This window comes from Anser anser (assembly GCF_964211835.1).
Source record: "Anser anser genome assembly, chromosome: 16".
NCBI classification, from domain to species: domain Eukaryota; kingdom Metazoa; phylum Chordata; class Aves; order Anseriformes; family Anatidae; genus Anser; species Anser anser.
In genome coordinates this window covers 12957687-12973510 of record NC_139737.1, presented here as the reverse complement: position 1 = coordinate 12973510, position 15824 = coordinate 12957687, and the positions used below count along the sequence as shown (strand labels likewise).

At 44.2% G+C, this 15824-nt stretch overlaps 2 protein-coding genes across 5 annotated transcripts; one reads left to right on the top strand and one right to left on the bottom strand.

Moving 5' to 3' along the window:
• The first annotated feature begins 267 nt into the window (after positions 1-267).
• IFT52 (intraflagellar transport 52) lies at positions 268-11375 on the top strand. Of its 3 annotated transcripts, XM_083801753.1 has the most exons (14): positions 268-603; positions 1225-1312; positions 1579-1708; positions 2651-2726; positions 2814-2885; positions 3765-3891; positions 4812-4967; positions 5798-5884; positions 6525-6593; positions 7288-7442; positions 8457-8544; positions 9705-9813; positions 10336-10481; positions 11061-11375. In XM_083801753.1, the coding sequence occupies exons 1-14, from the start codon at positions 479-481 to the stop codon at positions 11106-11108; spliced, it is 1476 nt and encodes a 491-aa protein (XP_083657879.1). In that variant the 5' UTR covers positions 268-478; the 3' UTR covers positions 11109-11375. The 3 variants fall into 3 exon arrangements, with proteins under 3 accessions (XP_083657879.1, XP_083657878.1, XP_083657877.1); XM_083801752.1 differs by lacking the exon at positions 4812-4967 and having other exon boundaries at positions 279-603; XM_083801751.1 differs by lacking the exons at positions 268-603; positions 4812-4967 and adding an exon at positions 706-1006.
• Positions 11376-13906: 2531 nt separating this feature from the next.
• Positions 13907-15797, bottom strand: LOC310882675 (uncharacterized protein). 2 transcript variants are annotated; one of them, XM_083801754.1, is made up of 2 exons: positions 15646-15797; positions 13907-14986 (listed from the first exon to the last, which is right to left on the bottom strand). In XM_083801754.1, exon 2 carries the CDS (start codon positions 14954-14956, stop codon positions 14174-14176), a length of 783 nt encoding a protein of 260 aa, XP_083657880.1. In that variant the 5' UTR covers positions 14957-14986; positions 15646-15797; the 3' UTR covers positions 13907-14173. The 2 variants fall into 2 exon arrangements, with proteins under 2 accessions (XP_083657880.1, XP_083657881.1); XM_083801755.1 differs by lacking the exon at positions 15646-15797 and adding an exon at positions 15132-15629.
• Between the last annotated feature and the right edge of the window lie 27 nt (positions 15798-15824).

Here is a 15824-nt window from a genome sequence, read left to right as displayed (position 1 = left end):
GGCCTGTGTGTAAACAAATGCTGGGGTGTGAGGAGAGGAGGGAGGCAGGTGGGTGGGTGCTGTGGAGTGGTTAATTTTTAATTATAAGTCCTTATTTGGGCTCGGGGGGCAGCCCCTCGGGGTGCGCAAGCCTCCCTGACGGGGCTGCCTCCCCGTCCCGGCTTGCCCGGCGCCAGAGCTCCCCTCAGCGGGCGGCGGGGCGGAGCGCGGCTCCCCCCGGCCCGCCGCAGTAGTACGGCCCCGCCCCCTGGTTTCCCGAGGAACGGAGCAAACCACCGCAACGACCCCCAGCGCGGGGGGGGGGGGCGGCGCGTGCGCGTTGCTGGGCGGCGGGGAACTGCCGGGCCTGGGGCGGCCCCGCTGCGGCTGCGGCCCCTGCCCCCTGCCCCGGCCGGCGGGGCGCGGAGGGTGGCTCCGCTCGGCCGCTGCTCCCGGCCGCTCCTCCCGGCCTTCCCGCAGCTTAACCCCGGGTCGCCGTATGGAGAAGGGCCCGCGGAGCGGGAACGCCATCGTCTTCAACGCGTCCAAGGGGGAGGCCTTCACTCTCACCGGCAGCTACAAGGCCTGGCGCAAAAGGCTGCGGGGGAGCTGGAGGATCCTGAGGTGAGGGCGGCGGGGCCGCCCCGGTGGGGGCCGCGAGGCCTCCGAGGGTTTCCTCCGGCCGCGGGTCTCCTCCCGAGGGCGCCCCGTAGCCCGGTGCCCGCTTATCGCGCCGGCGGCAGGCTGGGGCAGGAGCTTTGCGGCCGCACCCGGCGCCCGGCTGCCTTCGTGTGGAGCTCTCGGGTGGCCCAGCCGTGGGAGGGAGGCCTTGGCTTGCGCGGGGGGCATTGCAGAGGCACGGTTTAGAGGTTGGGATAAAAGGAGATCGGCCCTTGGGCATGTGGTTATCGCCCGTCTGTCCGCGACGGAGTAAGTCCAGAGGGAAAAGGAAGAAGGAGGAGACCTACGTGGTACAAATTTTAGCAGCAGTTGTGGCAGTCTGTACCAGTTCTGGAGCAAAAAAAAAGTATATCTTTAGAGGTTCTTTGCGATTTGATAGGTTCAGATTTCTAAGGATTATTGTCGCTCGAGTTATCAGTTTTAAACCAAGATAAAAGGATGTGAGGCGACTGAAGTAATTTGCTTTATGTTTGTTTGCTGGTTCTTTAAAAAAAAAAAAAAGAAAAAGTTATGGTTCAGGACCATATCCCCAAATAACGTGTTTTCTTACTGATCTATTTGTAGCTTAAAAGATGAGATCACATCTGAGAAACTGTTTGGGGTAAAACTGTGGATAACGGCTGGTCCAAGAGAAAAGTTCAGTGCTGCTGAGGTAAGAAGTCAGTGATTGTTTGCAAGTTTGTTGTATTTAAGATTGGCTTAATGTGAAATAGAAAAGAACAGCAAAGAAGACTTTACAATATTACTACTTTATCCGAATTTACACAAATTAAGATTTGAATGCTTTTCTCATAGGATCATTCAAGTTCATGGCAAATAGTCAGAATCCTTTACCTTCCTTCATCCCAGCACAACTTCTTGCAGTCTTGCTTTTAGCTTCTTTCATGTATGTTTTTCTGGATGTTTGTTGTCTTTTAGTTTTTGGTTCTGAAGAAATTCCTGGAGGATGGTGGAGCCATCCTGGTGATGCTAAGAGAAGGCGGAGAGTCCCGATCTGGCACCAATATTAACTTTTTGTTAGAAGAATATGGAATCGTTTTCAATAATGGTAATGGGGCTTACTGATACCTTTTATTCTTACATTTTCAGCAAAATCAAAAGGGCAGGTTCAGTCTTTGTAGGTATGAGCCTTGCAGATCCCTCTCACAAAGTATGTTTTTTATCTTTTTGAGATACTGTCTTCCGAAATCAGTATGTACATGGAAGCCTAGTAATGAAACACACCAAGAGGTTTCCATTGGCGTGGAAACTTGACAGCAACAAGTGGCTTGGTGGCAACTCAGTCATCTCTGTGCCTTTGCTATATTTGACAACGTTGATGGTATTTACTAAAATAAAATTACTACTAATGACATTTATTGGTTGAAAGGCCTTTCACTTTAGAAATTTGTTTCCACACGTTTTAATGAGTTCTCCATGCTCACCCTAAATCAACAGTGGCACTTTCCTTTAGCAGACCAGTAAAATGCCATTTATTAGGTTTTGTACAGCCAAAGTATATAAATCAGATGTGTGTCTCAGTGTACATGAAATATTTTTAGGCTCTTTGGTGGTATTTGGTCCCTTAGACTCTGTTTTTTGTTTGTTTGAATCAACACTATGAGCTTCGTGCTTTTGAAAGGTAGATAAAAATAGATAGATTAAAAAATAATTTGAACTTGACAAACTTGATATGTATTCTTTTAATTTGATCTTTTTTTTTTTTAATGTGTAGAAATGTGGAAGACATGGAGATGTTTATTTTTCATATTTTTATTTGAACTTGCAAATGTATTCCTGTTCTAACCCCTTAAGTGCAAAAGGAAGTGGTAGTGAAGGCTGATCTGAATGCTGGTCTGAATTCTTTTGAGAGCTGCATGCCAGTGTTGTGGTTTTAGAAGCAAACATCCAGGGAAGCCAAGAACTATACTCATTTTACATTGCTGTGTCTGGCATATTGATCAGTGAAGATGTAAATTTACTATTTTTTATTTATTTTTTTTAATCCAAGATGCTGTTGTACGAAACGTATACTACAAGTACCACCACCCAAAAGAAGCTCTTATCTCTGATGGAGTTCTGAATAGGTAAATATTTTGGCTATATGGACCTTTACAATGAACTCTGTTAATCCATCGTTTGTTCACTAGGTTCTGCTTTTCAATATGTTTTAGGGGAATCAGTGAAGCTGCAAGAAAAACAGCACTTGAGACAACAGATGAAGATGGAAGCGGACACGACTTGCAGTGAGTGTTTTCCTTTCAGGTAGCTGGTGTGAAAAGATTTAGCCTAATTCAATTAGCAGACTCGTAATCTAGCAGGAGTTTATTTCAGTTGTGTTGAAGTTTTCTAATGTGTTTATGTCAGCTTCTTGCTCCTCAAGGTTATATCTGGAAAGGAGACTGTTTAGTAACTCTTGATAGCCACTTAAGGAGCAGGAGTGATAGATTTTGGGGTGATTTTACTCTCCTGACTAGATCCTTTTTTTTTTTCCCCTCATCTGTAGATTTGAATTTTATTAAACAGCATAAATGTGAATAAGCTCTAGATAGTGGGTGGTCTGGCTGTAGACAAAGGAACCCTACAATTTTTAGAGAGTTTTACTCCAGGGTAAGATAGACATCTGTTATAATTTTTAACTTTCTGTCCGTACTGCTCTATTCTGCAGAGAAGTGAGGAGGCATTGAGAAGAATACAGTTTTTCCATAAATAATTTCATATGTTTGTATTCTTTCTTGCTGCTGGTTTATAGACTAATAAGTAACTGTGTGGTTGTTTACAAGGAAAAATGTAAGTGTAAAATATAATTTAATATAGTTTTGTTTCAGAATATATATTTGTCTGTGAGTTAAGTAGCCCTGCGCTTCTCTCGGATACAGGAGTAGGCAAACAGAAACCAAAAGCAATCTTTGTTATGTGAGACGAGTTGTCAACCTGGGAATGCCTGTAGAAGGAGACTAAAATGTCATTTTAATGATCTGAATTTTTCAAAGCATGGCTTTTGACATTCTACCACCAGTGTACAATTAAACTGCTCAGTTTAGGCAGATAAACTGAGTCTTATAAATATGTCCAGCCTACCTGATACGTGCAGGTACTTCAGGATGTTTTGTATTTCTTTGCAGAGCTCTCACTTTTGTGTATCCGTTTGGTGCCACGTTGAATGTGATGAAGCCAGCGGTGGCTGTTTTGTCAACAGGATCTGTCTGCTTCCCGCTCAACAGGCCTATTCTTGCTTTCTATCAGCATGAGGTATGATTCTTCATGAAACGAACCATGTATTCTGCCCCCGCTCCCCGCAAAAATTGTGATTTTTTTTTCTGGGAGCACTAGGGAAGACTATTTGGATGCCAGAGTGGTATTTTTCGTTCTTCTGTAATGTTTCATTGTTTGTTTTTTTCATAGTTTTAGTGACTGTTTGATGAGATTATTAGTTTCATTAATACCAAGTTAACAAAGAGGATCTGTCCTTTGTTAGCTTATTAAAAATAAATAAAATTTGAAAACTAAGTAGTAGTTAATGGGTACAACAAATTAATATTGCTCCTGGATATAATTATACTAGCACACATTTTACTGTGCAGATGAGTTGCTAACACTACTGTGTTTTTTGATATCTTAGGCAGGAAGGTGATTTTTTTTTTCTGAGGATGCCTTTATTCATTCTTCATTGTTGTTGCTGAAATGCACCCTGTAAATCAAAGACCATGCAGCAGCGTGAAGTGAATTTACAAGTACGCTTACCGTTTGCATTTTATCTGCAGTTGTCAGAAGATAAAATCCCTCTCCACACACAATATTTGTACATAGATCGAATGGGCCTGTAGGCTCATGCCTAACCTTGCACCCATGATAATCTTGAAATGATTTGCATTACTGTAAAAAAGCTGTCTTTGTAATGTAAGTCATCTAGGTTATGTAAAGCCATAACTTTAGAAGTGTTACTAAAAAAAACTTTAGAAGTGTTAGAAGAAAGTGTTTTCTTCTGAGAATTGTAACAACTACATTAGTCTGAAAGTCAAATCCACACAACTCGTTTGTACCTTCAAGAGGTCTTTTGCATGGGTTGATCACTGAAATGGAAACCATTACACATCATGCAGGTAGTTCTTCCTGTAATAAAATACTATGATGTGAACATCAAATAGATGGCATCATTTTTCCTTGTCTAGTTTGTGGAAGTTGTAGACAAAAAGGTAGAAGATGAAGCCAGAGACAGAGGTTCTCTTTCAGGCAGAGCCGAGAAACTTGTCAGAAGGAAAACAAAATCTCTTGGAGCAAAGAAGAGATACGGTAAAGAACAGCAACAGAAAGTGAAGGAGTGGAAAGGAAGAGCAGAGGATGCTGTCCAGTTATGCTGTTGTGGATAAAGTGTGTAGAATTCAAGTTAAAACTTTGTTTGCGAAACATGGAGTAAGAAACATCAGAAATTGTTAGACAGGCTGGAGCTCTGTTTGAGGTATCTTCGAACTCATTACAGTGGTCTTTATGGTTATATTATGCTGCGAGTTTCACAGTTGGTGCGGGGAGCATACAGGCTTTTTTGTTCTGTTGAAAACTTACTATTTTTTATATGTGTCCTTGTGGAAGGATTAAGGGATAATCTGGTTAGAGAAGAATTCCAAAGATGTTTCATGAATGCATTTTCATGCATGTTTGATTTAGCTAAATGAAAATATAACAACCAGAATATTTTGCATTTTCATATTAGAAATAGTGAAATTACCAAACTCTTCTCTCATTAACTGATGTGCATATGTGCTATATTGATGTGCACGTGTCATTGTCCTTCAGGTTTGCATTCATTTACTTAATTCTTTTTTGCTTCATGGAAAAAAAGTATTTTTTTCTGCAAAAATAACTTCTGTGCGGCTACTGTTGATGATACTGGGATTTTGTTGATTGCCAGCCAGTTGTCTTTCTAATCTTATGAAATGCAGATCAGTATTTTTTGTAATTTGATGAGCCTTAAGAGCATATGCTCTTTTAATAATGCTGTGCTCTTGTGAGCGTGCCACGTTTGAAACTGCCTTTGGCACTACTTATTCCAAAATTTCTTATTTCTTTAAATTGCTTTGTAATTGGATGCCATTAACAATTGCCTCGAAAACTATGATTTGGAAGGATTTTTTTGCTATATTGTATTCTTTATTGATAGAGTCAAGGTGGAAAGATGGCAGCATTGGGATCTTGCCACATGTTCAGTGATCAATATTTAGATAAAGAAGAAAACGGTAAGATCATGGTAAGTTTAAAAAAAAAAAAAGTTTTCACAGCAGTTCTAAAGAAATCCAAGCTTACCAGGTTCCTCTTAAAGCTTAGAGCAAGACAGCTATGAAATTGATTCAGTGCGGAGATTCTGACCCTGTGCTAACATCCTGGGGACTTGGTCAGAGCACAAGTAACAGGAGGACTTTTTAAAGACACAGCTTTTGTTATAGGACTCTGAAAAACTTTTCCTATTTCTGTTCACCACTTTATTGTTATTAAAATGGTCAGTAGATCTTTTGATTTATTTATTTGTTACTTTTTCATAGTTTCTTTAGTGCTTGATTATTGCGTTATGATTAATAAACCTTTGTGTGTATAGCTCCTGATACGTGGCGATCACAATGCACTTTCCAAAGTGCACTGTATACCATTATGTGTAAGAAGGGTGTTCTCCTGAAAGCATACATCTCACACAAAGTGTGCTCGTTGTCATGACTCATTGCTTCCCTAAGTAAATACATATAAAGTTTGTATTTTATCCCGAGATATTATTTGACTTATTACCCATTTTTTCTTTTTCACTGTATTTAATTTATTAAATTAAATTACGAGTGTTTAAGTATTATAGTAGATTACTCAGACCTTCCTGAAATTAAAGTTTTACCCTTCCCCAGGACGTGCTTTTCCAATGGCTCACAACATCAGATATCCATTTAAACCAGATGGATGTGGAGGACCCTGAGGTAAGAGAGATCCGTCACATGGAAGTAAATAATAGTGTAAGCCAGCAGCACCTGTTTTGCCAAAACATGCATTTAGAGAAAAATGTCTAACAGCTAGGTGAATACTGTTGTTGTTACACACCCCTTATTCAAGGTATGAGGTTGAGTAGACAGATGGACTGGGCATAAAATATAAATTGAAAAAATGTGTGTGTTAGACTTAGATTGGTGCTTATTCGTACAGTTTCAATTGTGAAAGGCTCTTCCCAATTTGCCTGTGTTTATGAGATTATTTGCTGTTCCAGGTTAGTAAGTATGCACTTGAGTTTATATCAAATTTAGTTTAGGTTAGTTTTTTTTTTTTTACTGGCATATGCAAATGTTATTTTTCTTTGGAAATACGAAAAAGTGTATACTCTTTATGCATAAAAAGAACAAGTCTTGCACAGTTGACTAGTAAGGTGTCTTTTTTTACTTTAACAAGAATTAACAGAAATTCAGACGCTCCATTCATGTGGCAAGTGGCTCTACAGCTAATACAGCAGAATTTGCAGTTTCCTGATCTAGTAATCTGCACTGCAAAGGGTCATACCTGGCAAAGAGTGAAATAATTACTTATGGATGAGATTTTAGGTGAGGTATAAACTAGAAAGAGGCTATGTAAATGGATTGCTCTTTTTAAATCATAATGGTGTGTGTCTGTGCGTATGTTCAGATTTCAGACTATACCATGCTCCCAGATACAGCTGCGCTGTCTGAACAACTGCGAGTCTGTCTGCAAGAAGGAGATGAGAACCCAAGAGACTTCACAAAGCTGTTTGATACATCCCTTTATCAGCTGGATACAACTGCCCTCCCTGCAGTTATCAAGTCAGCAGCTGTGAATTTTTTATTTAATTATTCTTGCATTCTGTATTCTGCATTTTCTGCTTGTGTGTACTGTGTCTGCTTAGGAGCAGAAGAGACTGAGCTGTAGGCAGCATTCTGAATATGGATATACCAGGGGTTTGAGCATGACATTGGTTTGCTTCTTCTCTTAGCTGTAGTTTCTGATGTTCTTTTTTTCCTTTTTCTTACTATTGCTGACTCAGTGAACTGATATTTTTAGTAGAACTGTCTGCAGCGACGTTGGGTACTTTCTGGAGTGATAACTGAGAGCTAGTAGTTTTTCCACGTATGTATTACTTGGCATTGACTGAAGCTGAGTTTCATTCACCTTTGCATTTCCCAATAATTCCGGCTTGAGATTTATCTGTTGCTGAGTTTTATCAGTTTTGTAGCACTAGCAGCTTTGTCCCTTATAACTCATGTTATCTAGGTCACGTATGAGCACGTTGAATAATAGCAGGCTTAACACAGATTTCATGAAACTCCACTCTTGCAGACACTTTCTTCCTGCTCCATATTTCTTGTATTTTCAGTAGATGCGAATTCATCGCGAGATGTTTCTTCTGATCCCATAACACATAATTTTTTAATGGCTTTTGGTTAGGGACTTTCTGTAAAACTTCTTTGAAATCCCCAATCAGCTTTTTTTGAACTGGATTACTTTTTCCTCATGCACGTTCATCTCTTTAAAAGTTGTTTGAAGAATCGAGAGGTGTGACTTCCTTCTTTTTCCTCATCTGATATATCCAGCTATCATTAATGTCTTCTCAGTCGTAATTTTAACTAACTTGTTTGCTTTAGAAGTCAGTTATTACCGATATGTAGTTCTCTGGGGTCCTTCAAAAATTATACGTCCCAGTTTTATGCTATTACTTTGTGCAAAATGTTGACCCTGGTATTTTGTAAAAATTAACTTCTATAGCCTTTAATGCGTGCAAATGGAAACGGATGGTGTGTTATTTCTCCTGTCATGCTGTGTCGTCTTCTGTGCTGCAGAGCTTATGAACAGCTGAATGTGAAGCATGAACCTCTCCAACTTATTCAGCCTCAGTTTGAGACTCCACTACCCGTCCTCCAGCCAGCTGTAAGTAAAATCTCCATGCTGATAAAGGATATGGAGAGTCTTTGTTTAATGTAAAAACTCTCATTTCCGTATTTCTTTTAAACAAGAGAGGGAGAGAAATGCTGTAGTAATAATTAATGACTTCGGAGATGAATACATTGCAAAATCTTTTAAGGAGTTCTTAATTATGCTTTTCAAGTTCTGTTGCTAAGAATTCAAATGTAGCATCTGGTACCATAGCTTAACTTTCCTAGAGAGCTCAGAATGCCTTGCATGTATAATCCCTTCAGCCAACTAGCTGCTCCCAGTCCTGTGAGCCACTGGGGTTTGGCTTTTACCTTTTACTGTGAAAACAGAAGGTGGCATTTCAGAAAGCGATGTATTGTGAGCAATACACTGACTGCTGCCAGGGGAGGTGCCAGTCTGTCCTGCTATTCTTCGATCTTCTGCATCTGTTCAAGAAGCAGAAAGTGAAATAGCTTTTTTACAGCAAAGGCTGGCCAACCTTTTACCAGCAGAGATTAGTGCTGGCAGCAACGGGAGCTAGTGCAGTGTCGAACTTTTCTCAAAATGCAGGTATCTGCCTTTTGCCATCATGGCTCCAACCTTTTTTGGCTTGGCCACTGAGGAAACGTTACTGTGATGCTGACAGCTGCAGGGATGCAACTGAAAGTAGTGTCTCGTGCTGCTTTTTTAAAATGTGTTCATTTAGAAATAAAGTACTCTTTTAAGCACCTGTAAGCCCTGTTAATTGCACAGTTACACTTGTGGCATAAGTGGTGACTGCATAAAAAAGAAAATACCCTTACCAGAATTAATGTAGATACGTTTCAATGTGAGTTGTTATGGCCTGCTTAGTGCCTTGACTATCTGAATACTAAACTGAATCACCCGTATCTCCTGGGACAAAATTAAAAACAAACCGTGCAAATGCAGTATGTCTAGTTGTGATGCTAGGTGATAACTCTGGCATACTCATGACTAAATTCTTTTGGAATATTCAGTTATTTTTATGAAATACAAACGGAATTTTTAAAAGGTTGTACCTTTGTACTCTGGGCTTTGGAGTTGCTTTTGACTTTATAATAGGTTTCTTGAAGTCCAGTCTAAAACTGTTATCTTAGAGATTTGTGAAGTATAAGAAAAATAATTGGCAATAAATTGTGCTGATTCTCTTCAAGGTTTTTCCACCTGCTTTCAGAGAGTTGCCTCCTCCCCCTCTGGAGCTGTTTGACTTGGATGAAACCTTTTCATCTGAGAAAGCTCGTCTTGCAGAGATTACAAACAAATGTAAGCGGAGCAAACTGATTGTTTACACACACAGTTTTTGGAGGGAAATAGGTGTTTCATGGAAATCCACAGTTGTAATTCTGGGCCAAGATTGCTCTGAGCCTTGGAAGTTGATACATGGTTTACTGGTCTTGAAAACATCGGTTAGCAGCAGTGCAGTTTCATTTTCCTTTCTGTCTATTGTTTTCCTCGTTTAAGTAGACATATGACTTGGAAGGCGTGCTGTTAGAGAGTTGCTGGCTTCCTTTTCAGTTATTTTGGGGAATGCTTTTTGAAGTTAGCAGTGCAATATCTCGTACTATCGGTAAGTACCTGTTAAGATTATGCTTAACACACCTTAAATTGAAACAAGAAGAGAAAGTACTAGCTGCAGAAATACATCACGGCTAGCCCTCTGAACTTACTTGTAAGATTCCCCAGGATACGAAAAATGAACGGAGATTGGTATTTAGTATATTTTTGCCCAGGCAGCATGGGTATGTGTGATGTTCACCTGCCTCCTTTCTTGGGATGCTTTTTTAGGTACTGATGATGACCTGGAGTTTTATATACGAAAATGTGGCGATATCCTAGGAGTAACAAGTAAACTCCCAAAGGAGAAGCAAGATGCCAAAAATATACTGGAGCATATCTTCTTCCAAGTGGTTGAGTTTAAGAAACTGAATCAGGTATTTTTAATAACAGAATTACAAGTGAATTATTAGTAGCATCAGCCAGCACTGAAGCTGATGCGTCTTCGTAGCACCTGTGCTTGTTACGCTCAGGCGGCACAGCAGTGTGTTGAGGCATTTGATGTATGATAAAGTAAGCCAGTGAAGTTTGATCCAGAACGCTTATGTCTGGTAATCTGTATAGAATGCTCAATTTATTAAGTCTCCCATTTATTTTAATCGGGGGATTAATACATGCAAGTGTAGTTTGGGTAATTTCAGCTAAATACAGTTCAATTTAATTGTGCAGTATGATAAAGCAATGTGGCCTCACCGATGTTTGCAGTGCTTGCTGATGCTACAATGTAGATGTGAAAGCAGCATTGTTACTCCCAGGGAGCATTGTGTCAGGCAGTCAGTTTGATGCTTCTGTTTGGCAGGTCACATGTTTCTGCTGAGTATTCCCAGCTTCTCAAATAGTCTATTTAAGGTGAAAATCTGAATTTTTATAGTTACACTTATTGTATACAAATTATTATATACAATTTCTATAGTTAAAATTCTTCTGGTTTTGTTTCTGCTTTTCCCTTCCCTAAGGAACACGATACTGACACAAGTGAAGCTGGATTCCAGAATGGGAACTGAGAACTGGCTTTCCTCAGATTGAGATAGATCTAGTACAAACATGCTTATCACCTTTCTTCAACCTCTGTGTTCAGTGCATTGATTGGACTGTCTCGGTAGTTCACGGAAAGTTTGGATCAGTTCTGTGTGGTAGTTTGGACAACTAATGCCTTTTGAGGAGGTGTTTGTATTTTACAAGCACTTTCCAAATAATTCCTTATTTTTCTACTTCTTTATTTAAACTGTAATTTTGTAATATATATATATATAAAAATCTTGTGCTAAGAACATAGTTTTGGTCCTTCTTTTATTTATTTTTTTTTTGTAGCAGGGCTTACTGTGGGTTCTTTTGGCGTACATGTAGCCATTAGTTGCACTGTGGGGAAAGTTTGTTGGTTTGACTTGTGAACTGGAGAAGAAAATACAGCCATAAATTCAGGAGATGCTGAAAAGATGCTGCTCTGTCACCCTGTGGCAGTCACCTTTTGGCTTTCTGCCAAAGTCAACCAAGGGGGGGTGGGTTTGTTACTGTAGGAGGAAAATATTTCTTGCCAGGGAGGGGAGGACTTGAAATTCAGCACTGATGACATTGCTGCACATCACTGCCTCATGCAAGATTGGAAAAACATCGTGAAAAGGAGGGACAGTGTTTGCATTAAAAAGACTTTAAGATTTGACAGCTCACTATTACAAAAGTGTGATACTGTGCAGAAAACTCAGGAATATTTTTACTTAAAATTATTCCCAGAGACAGTGAGCCAGGTATTGCATAAAAATGGAAACTCAAGTGAAATTCATTGACCATGCCATGTTGAAGCTCAGTGCACGGCAAAAATAGAGCCAAGGGTATGAATGGTGAGAGGAACACATTTGGTGTTAATAATATTGACAAGTCTCTTTGTTGCTAAGGTTTTTTTTCTATCAGCACTGCGAGATTGCCCTTTGGCATCCAAAAAAAATTGTATTTAATCTGAACCCAAACTGTGAAACTTGAATTTTTCCTCCACTCAGGCTTTCCATGCAACTTTTGTGAGACTGTGCCTTATATTGCTCTGCCATGTTTTTTAATGTCAAAGCTGCTTTTTTTTTTTTCCCAGAAGATATGTACATCTTTTTTTCCCCTTAAAACCCACACTTACATTTTACATTCTTTCATGTTTTGGATGCAAACGTGGTACAGACATTCCTAGAGCAGGTTCCGCAAAGCATCTACTCAGTCATTAATGAGATGTGCCAATGTAATATTGACAGAAGTGGTTGTATCTCTGCATACTTTGCAGACATTCCTTTGTCAAAACAGCATGTTTGAAATTTTTCATTTCTTCCTCTTTCATTTATTTTTCTTTAGTGACATGGTTGTGCTTTTCACACACAGCAGCACTTCGTACATTCCAGCTACAGATTTACATAATAAGCTTTATCTTTCCCCTACAGTATCAATACCAGCCAGTCAACCGGCACAGACTGCAGTTGAACCAAACAACTGTGTGATCTTCTTGCTAATTATAGATCTGGTTTGTACTGTTCTTTGGTGTTTAGACTTCAAACTGTAAATACATTCTCTCTCTGTGTCCCTTTTCAGAGTTGTTTTGTCACCTGTTCCTGATGTCGTAACATGTTTTTTTAGAAAAAAGTCATCTGAGCAGCCAGAGAAGACAAGCAGCTCCCTGTTTACTGTTTGTCTGTTGTGCTGTTCTAACAGTGAAGTAGAACAGCATTTTTCAGTGAATGAAGGTTTTTTGGGGGGGCCAAAATCTCTAGCGTGAAATATGTGCAGAGGCAATAGCTAGCTGCCTTCTCTCTTTCAAAACCGTCCCTTTGGCCCTCTGGAGGTGTTTAAACTGTTATTCTGAAAACAGAAGTGCTTGCTTTGCTCATGAAAATATGACACACACTCCTTGCTGAGTGACAGAATTTTGAAGGAGTTTAAACAGGTGAAGGCTGTCAAGAAGTGAAGTTGGGCCAAGGGTGAGTTAGGCACCCAGCTCGCCACAGGCTTAACATATTAATGAAATTATCGCTGCACTTCAGAGAAGTTGGGTGCAAGTTACTTTCCCCTTTTTCCTGTATTCTCTCATGGAGTGTTTTATCACTTCGCCTTTAATTTATCCCTGAAAGAAGAGGGAAGAAGAAGAAACTGTATATTGTTTTCTTCAGCAACCTCTAAATGCCCCGGAAAGCTGGTTTTGACAAGAAATTCTCCATGTCTCCTGTAAGCAGCTAGCGGAGAAGGGAAAAAAAAGAAAGAAGTGGACGTGTAAGGTGGGGGCAAGAACACCTTTGGGAGGGGGGCGATGGGTGCGCTTCTTCCCCGGGGACGTGGAAGCGACCGAGCGCGGGCACAGCAGCTCCGGGCTCGCCGGGCTGTGCTTCTCCCCGCGTGCCAGAAGAGGGATCCCCAGCCCCGCCGCCGCCTCCCTCGCCCGAGCTCCCCGCGGGCAGCGGCCGGCCCCGGGCCGGGCTGCGGGGCCGGGCCCCGGCCGCCGCTCCCCTCCTTGTCCGGCCGCCCCCGGGCCCGGCAGCCAGGTAACGGCGGGGGCGCGCGGGCGGGCTCGGCCCCGGGCCCGGCCATTTTGTGGGCGCCGCGCCCCTCCTCGGCCGCCGGGCCCGGCCTTGGGGCGGGGAGGGAAGCGGCCGGGCCGCGGCCCGCTGGGGGAAGGAGGAAGCGATGGAGCCGGGCCCAGGGCCCTCGGCCTGCCCCGGGATAAGCCCCGCGGGCTGGGGGCGAGGGTCGGAGGGGGTCTGGGTGCGCTCGGTGCGAGGCTCGGCGGGCAGGCGGAGCTCACCGGGCACAGAGAGCCAGAGACCACGCGGAGGAGGAAACTTAAATCTTTATTGCGTTAATACAAAAGAAGGGGAGGAACGGGGAGTCAGGCTGAGCACCGGCAACAGCAGCTCGCAGGGTGCTGCCACCTGGTAGCGCCCCCAGCCCTTTCCCCTAAAATCTGGCTCCAGCTGGGGGATGCCGAGCTTCACCTCGGTGCCTCACCACCAAGCAGCAAGCCGGCCCCAGCCATGTGGCTCCCGTTGTCCAGCACAAGCTGCCCACATCCCGCAGAACTCACTGGAGCTGCCGGTGGGGCAGCTCACGGCAGCGTCTCGGGTCTGGAGCCTTGGCAGCAGCAGCAGCACAGGGCTTGGTGCGCAAACGCAGAGACGGGCTCGAGATCGCTCAGCTGGGCCTCGTGGGTGGCAGACCCGTGGGGCAGAGCAGGGCGCCTCTTGAAGGTGCAGGGCCAGGTCAGAGGAATGATGACGGAGGTCTCCAGGGATGGCGTGTCTGGCTTGGAGCACCCCAGCAACCTCAGCTCCTCGGTGCTTGTGTCAAGGGACAGGCTGGCATCCAGGGGGGCTTTTATTTCTGAGATCTCCCATCGGGGTCCTGGAGGCTTCCCAGGGGTTGGGAAGTCGCTCAGGTGCTCAGTGCTCTTGGAAAGCAGGCTCTCCAGCGGCTTGGGGTGCTTTTCTTTCTTGCATGGTGTGGAAGTGTTGTGTGATGCCACATCCATCAGGCAGCCAGCTTGGCTGGGCAGCCCAGAGAGTTCGGAGGCAGCGTGGCCATAGGGAGTCTTGCAGAAGCAGACGAGGCTGATATCGGAGCTACCCTGGGTCAGGCTCTGCAGCTCGGCCTTCACGCAGCTGCCCAGCACCTCTGGCTGCTTCAGGACACACAGAGAGCTGCCTTTTGTCACGCTCTCCAAGTCCACCAGAAGCTCCCAGGTGCTTGGTCTTGAGGCAGTGCCGGAGTCCGCGTAGTAACTGCGGACAGGAGAAGAGTGGGTACAGCCGGGGGCCGCCGCCACAAACCCATTTTCCAGGATTTCCTTTACGGTCAGGATGCTGGCGGTGCGCCTCTTGGTGGACAGCATGGTGCGGCGTCCCGCCGGTGCCGGGTGTCGCTGTTAGAATAAAGCGTTCGTGTTCGCTAGGGAGCTGCAGGACAGCCGTGGGGCTGCGTCACTGCTCCCACTGCCAAACCCATCCCCTGGTCCCACTGAGGGGCTGTGGTGGGTCGGGGCAGGTGGGCACCCGGCCTGTCCTTACCTCGTGGTGTGACACCACCGCACCACAGCCCGTTTATCGGGTCCGTAACTGTGTCAGCCATGGGGGAGCGGCTCACCCTGGCCCTATGTCCTCCTCCTCACCGGGCTGGGGTTGGGGGAAGCACCCCCAGAGCTGCTTTTTAGCAGCTTCAGCCTGTGTGGCGCTGCTCTTAGCGGCCTTTTCTCGGGTGGAGGGGCCTCCGTAAGCCTCCCCATGCGCTGGAGGTGCTGGGCCGGGGGCGAAGGGCACTTTGTGGGGCCAGGGCAGCGCTGAGCCCCCCGGCAGGGCGCAGGGCGCTGCGTGACCGCGCCACCCGCTGAGGGGACGGAGGCGGTCAGAAGTCACCCTCTGCACCAGCCGCTTTAAAAACTGAGGCGGAAAGCGCCCGAATTGGCTTTAAGGAGGTCAGCCTAGAGAAGAAGCCGCCTCCGAGCGGCTAAAGCCCTCCGCCCGCAAGCACTGCCGGCAACCCGCCGCGGAGAAAAACGCCCGGGAAATACAAAGCGCCACTTGCCTTCAGCGCAGCCTCCCTCGATCCGGGCCTGCCGCCCTCGCCTCTTAACGATTTTATACCCCTGCTAATTAATTAATTAATTAATTAACCCCCCCCCCAGCGGGTGCCGTTCGGTTTCTGCCCGCCCGGGGGCGCGGACACGCGTGGGGGGGGGGGGGGCGGGGGGCGCCCTCCCGCGC